Source organism: Oryctolagus cuniculus, chromosome 2 (assembly GCF_051225735.1).
Source record: "Oryctolagus cuniculus isolate XC-2025 breed Fujian yellow rabbit chromosome 2, ASM5122573v1, whole genome shotgun sequence".
NCBI lineage: Eukaryota > Metazoa > Chordata > Mammalia > Lagomorpha > Leporidae > Oryctolagus > Oryctolagus cuniculus.
This window is the reverse complement of record NC_142868.1, coordinates 113,469,537-113,484,195: the sequence shown is the minus strand read 5'-3', so window position 1 is coordinate 113,484,195 and position 14,659 is coordinate 113,469,537. Positions and strand designations below refer to the sequence as shown.

At 46.9% G+C, this 14,659-nt stretch overlaps 1 protein-coding gene across 6 annotated transcripts in view; it reads right to left on the bottom strand.

The window, feature by feature from the left end:
- AFF3 (ALF transcription elongation factor 3) overlaps nucleotides 1–14,659 on the bottom strand; it is a 598,401-nt gene that overhangs the window by 445,866 nt on the left and 137,876 nt on the right. For all 6 annotated transcript variants that reach the window (XM_051842640.3, XM_089325977.1, XM_089325975.1 and 3 more), the window contains 3 exons: nucleotides 12,844–12,964; nucleotides 11,269–11,584; nucleotides 10,762–11,147 (listed from right to left, as the gene is read on the bottom strand). In XM_051842640.3, the coding sequence (XP_051698600.2) occupies nucleotides 10,762–11,147; nucleotides 11,269–11,584; nucleotides 12,844–12,964 (823 nt within the window). The remainder of the gene's footprint in view (nucleotides 1–10,761; nucleotides 11,148–11,268; nucleotides 11,585–12,843; nucleotides 12,965–14,659) is intronic.

The window sequence follows — 14,659 nt, the reverse complement described above, 5'->3', positions numbered from 1 at the left end:
CTCCCTCCTTCCTTCCCTTTTTAATTTTTCGCAAAAATGTAATTTCCATTTACTTACGATCACAGTTTTAATGCACCACTCATAACATTCAACTAGTTTTTATTCTTTCGTTTTGCCACTGATGCACCAAACATCATTCGAACCACACTAATATAGCCTGCATTGACACCATAGAATTTAGAACCGGGCTCTCTGACGGGTCGAGGAGTCCGAGGGACTGGCAGGACTTAGATTAGGTGCTGAACATAGTGGCAAGTGTTTTTATACAATTTCCAGTTTCCTAAGGATCCCTACCTATAGCAAGGATATGTGGGGTACTTTTTTTTTTCCTTGTAAAATTATAAAGAAACCAAAGTCCAATAAATCTGACAATTTGAAAAAAGAAACATATCAAAGTAAGTCCCAGATGGATAACTTATCTGCTTCTTCATGGCTTCATATATTAGATTTAACTCATATATCATGGGAACATCTAATAAGAAGCAAAAGAGAAAAAGAGACAAAATTTAATTACTCCGCTAAGAAATAGTTTAATCAACAAATTGGGGATATTGTTTATAATATTACTTAGGAAAGGTCAACTTTCTTAATATTTAAAAAAACTGCTTTAATCCAGTTTTTAAAATCTAAATATTTCAACAATGACACAAAAAAAGTTCACAAGATTGTAACTGATCATCTTTTGCTCATTTTGAAATGATAAATTAGACACCTAAAATTTTTTCTTTGAAACAAATCCTATCTACACACAAAATTTACTTATAAAGCCATTCATTACAGAATAATATAAAATGGGGGGGGGGGAGAGGAAACTCTTAAAACAGCTTAAATGCCCAACAAAAAGTTTTTTAGGTAATACATAGTGTGGCTTGCATAAACGCATTATGGGATAAAACCATTAACACTGACCATCTAAAGAGAGGTGACCCCGAAGCACCACGCACCAAGCATTGCCAAAGACTGCTCAGTGACAAGGCAGAGGGCGAGGAAATGCGTGGAAACCACTGGAACAACTGCATATAATATTGTATCTCAATTCAATGAAGAATAGAAAAAAGCCACATGACTCTATACTAAAATGTTAAGTGTGATTATTTCTAGATTATAGGAGCACATGTGATTTTTTCATTTTAACATTATAACCCAAATTTTTACAGTTTTTCAAAATCTTTGCTGTCCTTTACAGCAAAACCCCTGCAAACACTTGCCTATGTGTAACATCACTAATTCCTCTAATTTTTCTTGAGCCCAAAGGGCACTGGCCCCAAATCTCTGATCAAGGCAAGCAGTGACTTCCAGATACCTCACTGTTTCCTCTTCCCAATCCCCTTCTCCATCCACACCTACGCCTTCCGGCAGGAAAACATCAGGGTTCAGCCCGCCTCCTCACCTACACGCACCCCTGGACAGCCTTACCCAGGTTCAGGAGGGAGACATCAGGTACATGCTGAGAAACCACAAACATACACCTCCTTTTTATTTTATTATTTATTTATTTATTTGACAGGCAGAGTAGACAGTGAGAGAGAGAGACAGAGAGAAAGGTCTTCCTTTTGCCGTTGGTTCACCCTCCAATGGCCGCCGCGGCCAGCGCGCTGTGGCTGGCGCACAGCGCTGATCCGATGGCAGGAGCCAGGTGCTTCTCCTGGTCTCCCATGGGGTGCAGGGCCCAAGCACTTGGGCCATCCTCCACTGCACTCCCGGGCCACAGCAGAGAGCTGGCCTGGAAGAGGGGCAACTGGGACAGAATCCGGTGCCCCGACCGGGACTAGAACCCGGTGTGCTGGCACGGCTAGGCGGAGGATTAGCCTGTTGAGCTGTGGCGCCGGCCCACAAACCTACACCTCCAACCCAGGTGGGTCCAATGCCAGTTCCCCTTGTCACCTCTTCCTGGAGGTCTACTAAACACGCCCACTTCACCAGCTCCAGGGAATTCTTGCTCTTCCTCCCAAGAACCTGCTCCACATGTAGCCTTTCTCACCTCAACTGAAAATAACGTGTTCCTTTCAGCTGCTTAGGTCAAAACTATGTCAAGTTCCCTCTGTCTGTCACCCAGGCTGTCCCTTAAAATATAAGCAGAATCCAACTTTCTCACCATCTTTGCTACTCACACCTCTGGCCCAAACAACTGTCTCATCTCTCCTGTAAGTGCAATCGGAACCTGCCAACTGAGCTGCTGCTTCTAGCCCTGCCCCAACACAACAGCCAGGCTGACCCCAGTGAGGTCTAAGGCAGGTTAAGACTCCACTCTGCGCTGAACCCTTCAATGGTCTCCCACCGGCATTCCCATTCGCGGTGGAGCCACAGCCCTCCCGGTGGCCTATCACGCTTTATGAGACGTGGGGAGCCCTCCCGTTTCTTTATTCCTCCAACACCCAGCCTTGTCAGACTCCAGGGCAAGGACCTGGCTCCCCCTGGGCCTTCGTTCCAGCTACCCTCTGTTCTGCCCGGCAGGTTCTTTCTCCCACTGTCCTCCCAGCTACCCACCCGCGTCCTGCTCTGTCTGTCTCCTTATTCACATACCACTCTCCGTGAGGCTGACCTAAAGCACCCTTCCTAGCATCTCACCCCACCCCCTACCCACCAGCCTTACGTGCACACCAAGCCCCTCCCCCACTCCGCTCTGCTTTCTGCTTTGCCAGTTACACTCATCTCAAACTATAAAGGGACTGAAAGCACAAACTGCAAAGAGGAACCAAGGCAGGCTACTCTGAAAACTCACACGGAAGGGCACTTGCTGTCTCTATGGGACCACAGGATCACACAGCCCCGTGTGAGTCACGTCCAGAGGTCACAGAGAGGCTCTAACCCATAGGAATTAACCACAGACAGACAAAAATGAAACTTCCCACAATTACGAAATCCCAGGAGCCTGGGTTACAGAGAGGTGCATTTGCAGGTCAACCTAAGGAAGGCTCCGAGTCTCCCTTCTCTGGGGTCCACGAGACAGGGTAAGCCTCCACAGGCCTCCCACAGTGGGCTGGGGGAGACTTCCCATCACTGATGCTCTCTGCAAGATTCAGCTCCATGACCCACTTCATATTTGCTGCATTTATATAATCACTGAATATGGCTCCCACTTCTCACTGAAACTGTGCCTATAAAGTGTACGCTGGAAGCGACTGGATCCACTCTTCCCCTAAGAGGAGGAACTGGGGCCCCAGCCCAAGAAGGTCATTGATCACAGGGAAGTGATGTCTGCTCAAATCCCTCAATTAATTAGCCCACCTGGTAGGGATCCATCGAGCACAAACTATGTGCCAGGCACAGCCACAGACATCAATCAACAAAACAGCAAAAACAGAACAAAGTGAGACAAAACTCCCGCCCTTACGGAATTTACAGTCTAGTGAGATTCAAGCACCTGGTCCCAGTGTTCATTCACACTCTGAGCAGTCAATTCATTCCAGGTTGGGCATGTTACAAGGTCAACACGGGGGCCGCTGTTTACAGCAGGTAAAGCTGCTGCCGGCAACACCAGCATCCCACATGGGTGCCAATTAGTGTCCCGGCTGCTCCACTTCCAATCCAGCTCCATGCTAATGACCTGGGAAAAGCAGTGGAGGATGGTCCCAGTGTTTGGGACCCTGCACCCACGTCAAAGACCCAGATGAAGCTCCTGGCTCCTGGCTTCAGCCTTGCCCAGCATTACCTGTGTGGACATCTGGGGAGTGAACTATAGGATGGAAGATCTCACTCTAACATTCAAAATAAACAAATTTTTTTAAAGGTGAACATAAAGCAAAATGAATTACAGTAAATTATTATAGGGGCCATCATTACAGTACAGATTAAGCTTCTGCCTGTTACACCATCATCCCATGTGAGCACTACTTGGGTTATAGTTCCAGCTGCTCCACTTCCAAACTAGCTCCCTGCTAAAATACCAGGGAGAGCAGCAGCAGGCGAGCTGAGTGATTGAGCCCCTGCTACATGTGTGGGAGATCTGGAGGGAGTTCCTGGTCCAGCTCCAGCTATTGAGGCCACTGGGGGACAGAACCAGTAGATGGAAGCATTCTCTCTCTCTCTTTCAAATAACTAAATTTTTAAGAAAATTATTATTACGGATTTTCATTGAGTGTTTACTGTGTGCCAGCCACTGTTCTAAGCACTGCCCAGGCATTAACTCATTTTATGGTCATTAAAATGTTATTGCTAGGTCCTAGCACCATAAGACAGTGGAGGCCCAGGATTCCCAGGGTCCCCAGGCTAGTTAGCAAATGGAGCGTCAAACTCAGGCCACCCCATAAGCCACAGCCCTCACAGTGCTCTGGAGCAGGGCCGGGGACAGCTGAGTGGCGAGTTCGGCTCGGTGCTGCTTCCAGAAACACCTGTTGGTGCACAAGTCTGACCGCTGATCAAAAAAGAACAACTGTGGAGTGTGTGCAAGGGGTCACTGGGCCACTGGTTACACCTGCAGCTCTGGAGTGGGATTTGGGGGAAAAAAAGCACCAGGAAGACCCTAAGGTCAGCCAGCAGCAAGGTGCTGCTGATGCTGGTGGATCACGTGAATGGAGATCCATGATCCCACTGCGTGGGCCAATCAAACATGCTCTTTCCTACCTGGTGGCTTCAAGCAGATCTGTCTCAATGAATCATTCTAAATACTCACTGCGTGAGAATGCTAACATTCTTCCTCGGCCCACATCTTGTGGATTTCATGTTTCCTTTAATGGGATGTAAAGCACACAGGTAGCACATTCCACTATGATCAGAGTAGCTCAGGACCAACAGATACACAGAAAAAGGGACAAAACGCCGAACTGGATCTGGGAATAAAATCCCAGGAAGGAGGTGAACAAATAAGGAAGGCTCATGTCACTTGGGCCTTGTGAAAATGAATCCAGGACAATCTAGGTCCTCAAGGTTTCATTATTTCTAATGAATAAATGCAAAAGAACTTTCACAATATTTTCTTTTTTCTCCATCTCTTCTTGTAAGTCACACAAACTCAAAACCACCCCCGGTATTACACCCATGTTTTAATTTTGTTTGCTTTTGTATTATGTTTAAATAGCAGGAATATGTAGCTAATGCTTATTAAATGCTTACTCTGAGGGTATTGCAAAAAGCTCATGGAAACAGTAACCACAAGATGAGCTCGATAGAAAAAAGTCCGAAATTCCATCACACCTATTTTCCATGAACTGTTTGAAGACTCCTCCCATGTATGCATCTCAAATTTTTTTTTTCTGCCAACATAAACGTTTGTTGTAATGAAGTTCTCCATGCACTTCGGGAAGTAGCTTGTGCACTGTCGCCGGGCCGAGAGCATCACACACCACCTCACTGACTCCTCTCTCTGCCACTTTCTGCCCACCACACGTCAGAGCATGGAGGCTCAGGGTGGGGTTAAACCAGGTCACAAACCCCACAGTGGGCAGCAGACCCAGTGCCTGCTTGTCTGCAGAGCTGTGACCGTGCCACTGCGTTCTCCCTCCACCTTGCACCTGTCACAGATGAAGCCTGGTGTCTGACCACGAAATGCAGGAGGAAGAGGTGCTTCCCACAGGCCTGAAGAGTGGCACCTGTTTCAGGGAGGAGGAGATGCCCCATCTACACACCAGCTTCTCAGGGACTCCAAACTCAGGGGGCCCAGGGCTCCTGGCGAACCCCAGTCTGTGAGTCCACAGCCGCTCCTGACGCTTTCCAGGCAGGCTCCTCCCTCCAGGCCTCCAGCCCGCTCAGGCCAGGAAACTCGCCTTTCTAATATCAATCTGCAGAGGCTGAGAGAGGAGCCGGAACGGAAAAGGACCCAGGCGCCTTCGCACCACGGGACACATTTCAATAGCTCCCTTCAAAGTTTTCAAGAGAGGCGGGCAGAAACTGAAATCATTCTACGTTATTAAGTGCCTTACTTAGGGCCCTGCTGGCTGAACATACAAAGACATAAAAAAAAAATGTAGAAATGTTTCCACGTGCCAGCCTCCCCCCATGACCTTCAAAATGACCTCTCTGTGAATGAAAAGGTGCTTCTAGCCAGCATCTGAGATCCCAGTTGGAGCACTCAGGGTTAAGCACCCCGGGTCCTCCCTAAGCAGGTGGGGTCACGGCATCAGTGCTGTTGCTGAGACACGCCCTCCTGTGTAAGGGGGCCTCCCCCTGCCACGGCTGAGCAGGGGTGGGGGGCAAGGGGCCAGGCAGGATGCCATCCCGCCAGAGGAGCCTCCAGGCTGCCACCCGCCCTCGCTCCTCCAAGGAGCGGTGTGATAGGCACTTTGATTTGAAGACATTATCCATCTCAAATGTAATTAAGAAACTTCGACGGGCATGAATATGTAATGGACACGTTGGCTCTGTAGATGCCTTTTTCGCCTGACAGGCTGGTGCTGACTTTAATTTGGAAGAAATCCATTTTCATACAAAGGTAGCCAAGAGTGACAGGATACAGGAAGCCTCCATCATTTATCTTCTCTGAACTTTAAAAAAAAAAAAATCAGTTAATTGCTTTTCTAGGAAGCTATTTTGTGGAATCACGGCACTTCATCTTTCTGCTCTTATCTGGAGCATCTGCAGTGATTCTAAGCCGCCCCTCATGAAAATGCTCTGATTAATCAATACATCTCCAACTATTTAATCACTTAGTTCCACAAATAAAATCTGATCAACTAAAAATGGTGACGGTGTTCCCGGGGATGAATTACCCACTACTAACACTCCTCACACGCGGTCTTACTCATTGATTTTCAAGTTCAGGTGTCTCTTTCCTTATCGACTAAGCTGTAGGCGGCAGCCCCTGGTTTCTTTGCTCCCTTGGCTTTTCAAATGCATTTTATTCCTGGCCAGTGGTGCCCTCTGCAATGGCAGAGTCAACTCATCCCTATCTATCAAATTAAGAGAACACAGCAACTGAAATGTGCGGGTTTTTGGAATCCCGCTGCTGCAGCTGCGACTTGCCAAGCACACCCCTGTGCAGCCAGCAAGGCCCAGGGTTCGCTGCCAAGGCTCTGTGAGGCTTTTCACAGCATCTTCCTGCGTGTGCCTCACCCGGATCACCTAGTATGTAAACAGGTATTTCCATATCCTATCGAGTCTCAGGCTAACACACAGCACTTTTGTGGGTCAAAAATTATTTTGATTACAATTTCTTATTAGTCTACAAAAGACAGACGAAGCTTGAAGCTAACGATACTTATACTCCAGGGCTTCCAAGGGCCCAGGAGGGGCCCTACCCCAGCAACCTGGGAACGCGGTGACATGGTTTGTAAAAACCCCAAGCACAAGGTATTTTCCTGCTCTCTGCCAATTGTAGGTTCCATAAAACCTGTATCTGCCCCTCTAGGTTAACAGTTACCAATGTCTGCAGCAAAACACTTGTGTGTGTGTGTGTGTGTGTGTTGTGTGAAAGAGAGAGAGAAACAAGAAACAAAAACAATTCACTTCCTTTGGAAAGAAAATCGAGGGTGCCTCGCCTAGAACGTTCTAGAATGCTGCTTAGCCCATTTGTTAGGGCCCTTGTCTCTCACACCTTTGAAATGGTGCTGGGGGGGGGGGGGTTCACTTAATGAGGGTGGCTGTGAGAATAAGACTCAGCTATCTCAGCTGTATCAACAAAAATACGCTTTTCCTTAAGCACAAAACCGAGCACAGAGGCAGGTAAACCAGTGCAGGAATCCTCGTGGGGTCTGTGACTTCCACATCAAATTGCACTGGATTCTTCTACGCTAATTACCGATTGCCAGGGACTAAAGAATTCTAAAAAATAACTCACCATGGCAGCCAAGTGCAGATGTTGCAGGGCAAAGAACGAAGGGTACGTGAAGTATAAAACCAGGCAAAAAGGAGTCACAAATTCTTAATTTTTAAAAATAACGTAGATTTATTTTTCTATGGCACAGATGATGAAAGTGAGGGAATTCTCCTGGGGCTGGAAGGCCAATTTTTAAATGCACTTTGGACTGTGAGAGAAATTACAAATTAAAAGCTTAGTGCTGGAGTCTAATTTATTCAATTCATGTAAATTTCCTGGAGGCAGAGGTCACAACTTCATTCTTTTTGCATCTCCTGCTTCCCGCTGCACCTGGTCACTGATCCCACCTTCTTGGGAGAAACGCACCCACACGGCACCAGCAGCTCTGGCACGCACCTCTCTACTGGTTCTGATGTCGCATTTACCCAGTGCCTCCTTTCAGACCTCGCACTGTTTGACATTCGTCACCATCCCCGAAGAGTGGAGCTAAGTACTCCAAGCACCCTGTAGGTCATGTTCTCTGTCCATTTCCCTGTGAGAAGCAACACCGTCCCTGGCTCACTGGACACTAATGACAGTGCTAGCCAAGAGGCATTTTCATACTGGCAGGGCCACCGGCAAGAGTTCATGGAAAATGTACATTATGCAAAGATCAGACATGGATTTGGAAAAATCTTGTACCCAAACAACTATATCCTGTAATTCCATTTCCATGAACTTTATGAAGTCTCCTTGAACACTTGGCATAAATATTTTCGAAACTGTTTTCCACATTGTTTTTTTGTTTACTCCTTTCAAATAATAAAAACTTAGATCCCCTTAAAAATGCAATCTACTAGATAAAATTCTTCAGCATCTATGTTATGACTGTGGATTTTATAGCAACGATCTATAAATACTGAACAGTGTATTGTAAAAGGTTATTTCTTCATCTTCTGGAATAGTATAATTAAAAAAAAATCCTAAGTTTGAAAGATAGGAAAAGTAACTCACACAACACCAGCTGTCTGCTCCACATGAAAGGGTCCCTTTCTGATTGTGATGGTGGGCTGACTGAATAGGCAGATGTTACAAGATCCAAATTCCAATATTGTTCCTAACATGTCAAGCTTTTCCCACTCCCCCCCCCCACCAAGAGCCACACACACACAAATACCAGTTGAAAGTTTCTTCCATAAACATCTCTATTTATCTCTCTTTAAGAATCAATGCGTGACTGTCATCTTTGAAATGCTCAGCATAGCATGGCAGGAGGGGAGTGGGATGGGTGGCTCAGTGTAATTACACGCAGAGGAAGTGAAACACTTCCAGAGAAAAGCTCTCCTCTCTGGCAGTTCCCTCTTTCTGTGATAACCCAACACGAGGACAGCGTGTCATTCCCAATCTCAGGTCCTCAAAGGGAGCCCTGAGAGTGCCCCCGTGATCACCAACACACCCAAGCCTCATGCAAAGGGTACAGTTACTTGCATGCACCTGGACTGGTTCACCAACAAATCCATCGTCTCCTTACAACCAGAGATTTCTCAACTTACTGGGTTACAGACTAAATCAATCAATCGATCAGCACTTAGTAAGTCAGAAGTCTCTTTGCTAGATGGAAAGTTATTTTAACAAGGCACAAACAGGATTAAAGTCACAGAGGGATTCCTAGTGACCGTCCAAGTCAGTGGCCACTGCTGCAGGGGAGCCGTGTCAGCTCTGCCAGGACAAGCAGCGGGCGATGACTCGGGACAAACCACCTCGCGGATTCCATTTTGTAAGACGGTGTCTGCCATGTGTGCTTCCTAACAGTTTCTTGAAAGAGAAGGACCTGCAGAATGACGTTTTGCTCACATTAATTCATAATGAAATCTTCCTCAAATCCATCATGAATGCATTGGCATGGTCTCCCCTGCACCCTGTGTGCACATCTCACAGAGGAAGACCCTACCTTCTCTAAGGGGGAGCATCCTGGTCTCCCAAGCCGGTCCACGGGGCTCTCTGAGATGACAACTCAGCAGTTTACCCTCAGCCTTGCCAGGAGAGCAACAGGAAGTGTCAAACCATTTACTTCTCTTGGTTATTAAATCAAATTACCATACAATGATTACTCTGGTTCTATTGTTACTCCATCTTTAAAGAATATGTCAAAAATGGAAAATCTGAAAAAAAAACACAACCTTGAACAGTTGCTAAGTTTGACATTCTAGAACACACGGGATTTCAGTGAGGGTCACACCACGGCAGGACAGCAGCACAGGGCCCAGTCTTCTTGGTAACTGTCCTCAATCGGGAATAAGCTGTGAGATGCACGTCTCCAAAACAAAGTTTCACTTTCCATCCGGGTTTACCATTCAATCAACTAGCCTCTGCCTCTTTGTCACCTCTGTGATAACACAATTTCCTCATTTGAGACTCTAATATTCAATACATCCACTCTACACATTCTGCAACTCAGCAAATACTTCAAAGTCAACACGTAAGCCAGGAAAAATACGAACCAAAATATTTCATTCTGTTCCTAAGGCCTGAGACCATTTTTATAGGTCAAGAATAGTTCAATACGAATGGGGAATTTAATACACTTGAATATCCACCACAGTCGATACTGAATCATTTAAATAAGTATTTAAAAAACACTATGAGGTTTCCTTTGTATTGTGTCTTAGAACATTTCAAAACACATGAAAATGTTTTAAAGGTTTCTAAACTCTATTACATAAAAATTAACCTCTTCATATATTAAGAATTATAGTCTTTGAAATGTTTGTTGTTTCTAATATGTAGCATCAGAATCAACATCAGCTTGTTCGCAGAACAATCCTCTAAACTAAACTGAGAAGGCATTTCCCTCCCTGACTCACACAGATACACACACACACCCACCTGCACCTGCTGGTACCTTTCAAATGATAATACATTTGAGATTTTAAGATCATCATTATTGATGTTTACCTCCCCACTTACAGATTATAAATCATACAAATTTATTCATATCACCAAAAAAAGAAACACGGAGACTGAATTATACATCCCTTCAGACATTCCGTTAGGACTTCCCAGTCGCGTAGGTGGTATGGAGCGAGACTCACCTCTGCTTGCTTGGGGATGCTGAACTTGGAAAGCTTGGCCTTGGCTCTGGCCGACTCTGGCTTGGTGGCGGGGACTCCCCTGTACGATGTGCAGTGCACGCCGGTTTCCGTAGAGGACTTAAGCTTGGGAGACTCATCAGGAGCCTGATCTTGGCCGTCCATTGGGCGCACATACGCGGTCGGTTTCTGCTGCAGCAGGCTAGGCTTCGAAGCCAGAGACGAGGGAAAGTTCTGAACGCAGTGGCCGCCACTGCTGTGCTTGGTGGCCATAGCGGGCGGCCTCTCCTGGGTCTGAAGCCCCACCTCGACATTGCACACTTGTTTGGTCCGTGGCTGCTGTCTGCCAACGCCATCTCCAAGCAGTGTCCTGAGAGAGCCCTGTTGTGCTGAGATGGAAGAAGGAGAGGAAGAAAAAGAAGATGAGGATGAGGGATGGGCATACAGGGATTAGGACTTATCGTGGTTCTGAGGGTTGGTGCAGAGCGAGCGACCTGTGCCGGGGCTTACTTGTCCTCTGATGGCCGTCGGGCGGTGGCGGGTGCCCCGTCTTCTGCCAGCCCATGGTGCTCCTCTTACTCTGTGGCACAGGCACAGCCGCTGGTGTGGCAGAGGTGGTGCTGCAGACCGATGAGGGCTGGGTCTGGGCTCTTGAGTCGGCAACAAAATGCTCATGGATCTTGTTCACGGGGGTCTGCGGAACCCCGGGTTTGGGGACGCCAACAAGATGACTCTGGTTGGAGCGATCAGTTAAAAAATCTTTCATCTCGTCATAATTGCCTAAAGTATTCTGGATCCGGTTGGAGAGCTCATCCCCCTTGTTAGTCTGCAGAGCGAAAAAATACACATCCACATTCTTGTTAGAGACTACAGAAACACAGGAAGTGACGGACAGGTGCACTTACTGATCACGGAGCCGGGGCTGCCCCCGTCACAACGAGACATCAAACCTCTCATTACCCCTGCAGACACGCCCGTATTCTGTCAGCATCACCAGAACTGGAGGCCTGTAACAGCCCTAGCGCACCTAAAACGGGAACCGAGGCTTGCTGTTGTGTGAGAGCTAAAACGCATGACGTGGAAATCGGAAAATGTACCACTGCACCTTCACAAAGTGGTCTGGTGTTGGTCTTTCCAGGATAGGATTCTCTCTTCTATTTTGTAGCTCCATTGGAAGCTTTTCTTGAGAATTCCGATTTGACCCGGATTGATCTGCTTCCAGTTTCTAAATGTATGGTTACTTTTGCCAAAATCGCAGAGTGAAAGGGTGAAACTCAAAAGGAACGTGGGGCTACATGTGTGAGAACTGACTGGCCTGAATTGGCTAGAGCTCTATGTAGCTGAAGATACCAGGGTACTTGAAAAAATTCATAGAAAATATAGAATTAAAAGACAAGCTTGTTTCTGTGCAAACAGATTTTGAGATCTATGCATAGTTTTTTCCTAAGACTCATTTTTCTCCAAACTTTTTGAAGACTCCTCATATGGATGGCTTTCAAATTTTCTTTCTACCAAAATAAACTTAACTTTTAATTCCATTTGCATGAACTTTTTGAAATACCTGCATATGAGCCGAATCTGGGAAGGTGATTTTGGACGAGAGGTTATATTTCTGTTCTGTGGTATAAAGTAGAAATAATCTGTGTTTTTTTTTTTTTTTTCCTCATTGGCCCCAACAGGCACCCTAATCCTAGCAATGGCCCATGCCAAGAACAATATCTAACTCCTTTTTAACAAGGTCCATTTCTTGATAACTTAGAAAGCATAACCAATGGCATTGACTTTGAAATATCAATGGAGAAATGAAGCCTGTGTCACTGATAAAAGTCACAGCAAGCAGATCTCAGAATGAAACAAAAGTTACATTTGACTCAGGGAGTAAGCCGGCAGAGAACCTTCTAACTCAGACGTCAACCTTTGCGGGCAAGTTCCATTCTCAGCACCTGAGCCAGCGCCAGCTCCCCCAGCTGAAGCGGCAGTAAAGTCAATGAGGTTGGGCCGGTCAACCATTCTAACTGTGGCTGTCGCTGCAGGGGCTTAGGGGTACAATCAAGGGAGGGGAGATGAACTACTGAAAGCGTCTACCTTGTAGGGCTCACTGAACAGAGAGTAACTGGACGCGAACGTGCTGACATCCTGCTGCGTCTCCTGGTTTCTTCTCTCCCGTTCTTTCCTCCGTAGGGCATTTCTATCAGGTTCATACACGCTGCAGCAGGAGAGAGGACAAACAACAACCGGGTTCGAAAACATTCAAGGGCCAAACCCAACGTCACATTGGTCCCAGTGCAGCAGTCTGGCCTGCGGATGGCAGTGATGACAGCGCGAGCGCGGGTCAGACTGAAGTCAGTGTGGCCCGGCTGTATGTGAGCTCGGGTGTCTGATAACTACTCCCTTCAGCAGGGCAGGCTGAGGGGGATAAGACATCCTTAGGGCAAGTTTCAGCCAGGGCCCGATACATGAAAGAGGAGCCACTGAACCATCTTTGATGGGGGACGACGTAAAGTAATCCTATAGCACAAAGTATTTACAGTGCTGTGCAATTAGAAATGATGAGCATATTTCCTTGTAAGAGAACACGGCCTCTGAGCACTACACGGGAAGGCTCCTATTTGGGGTTTTTTGTTTTGTTTTTGCATGGCTGTGCTCTGTAGTGATTCTTTCATTAACCAGCTCCCCAAAGAGCTGTTAAACCTCCATGCTGCAGCGGTTCTCACAGTTACAAGCCTCCTTCTGATCTCTGTTAATCCGCCGAGTCGTCCAGCCACCACGGAATCCTTCTGACCCGATGACCCCTCCTAACCATGAAGACATGCGCCAGAAGGAAGAGGGGTGGGCGACAGGGAGACAGAGCAGAAACTGAGTGTCACCGAAGAAGTTGACCTTTTTGTTGAGCAAAATTAACCTCTCTCCTCCCAAAACGTAATTATGAAGCAGGCAGGTGCCAGACAACAGTAGGAGCCGAGGGAGGACGGAAGTGCTGCTTCCCCCTAACAAGGGCGAGATGGAGGGGCGCACTCAACCAGGGCTCAGGAAGGGACCTGCTCACTGAACGGAGGGAGTGCACCTGCACATGGAGCTCACAGGTGGTCTCAGTGCGCACTGCAGAGCTCACACTGCTGATCAGGAAGAACGGCCACCTCCCTCCCCATCAGCACCCTATTCCTTTCCCAACAGAAGTAGTCGGTGCCCACGACTTCACCAGCATTTCCTAGCAGCTCCCATGATTGGTCTGCGGGGCCCAGGCTGGGGAGCCAAGTCACCCACCTACCAGCTACCAGGCCGAGACACAGGGAGAAGCCACTCCCCCGCCCTCCACCCCTGGGTCTTCACTGTCAGGCAGGGCCATCTCATGGCATGGGTGTGGCACAAGGGTCAAACATGAATGTAACCTATACGAGGGCTTGGGCACAGCTTTAGGCACCACAAATCCCCAATGCCACACCATTAGAATACGGTTAGTAATAAAAGGATATGTGGGCTTAAAGTATTTTATGAAAACAGTGCTGTTTAGTTTAAAAAGCTAAACAGGTATCAAAGAAAGATGCAGCTGCAGGGCACACAAATAAAATAATCATAAAATAAATATTCCTATCCTGGTCGGTCTGTGCAGCCAGAATCTATTTGAAATTCTCTAAGAGGGGATGCTAACCATGCTTCTGGCAAGGCTGCTACAGCACCTACAGCATTTAATTTAAATTTAAAATTAGGGAATGTTAAAATATCCAGAACATGGAGACTATTAGCATTTTAATGCATCCTTAGTACATTACCCAAAGTTATTAGGCTTGGGAGTGTAACCAGTGACCTTCATATCATGGGAGGCTACTGCCTCCGGAACCTCCCACCAGCTCAGGGGCTCCCAGCTTCAACATCACAGTCACAGATCTCTGTACAGTGGCTG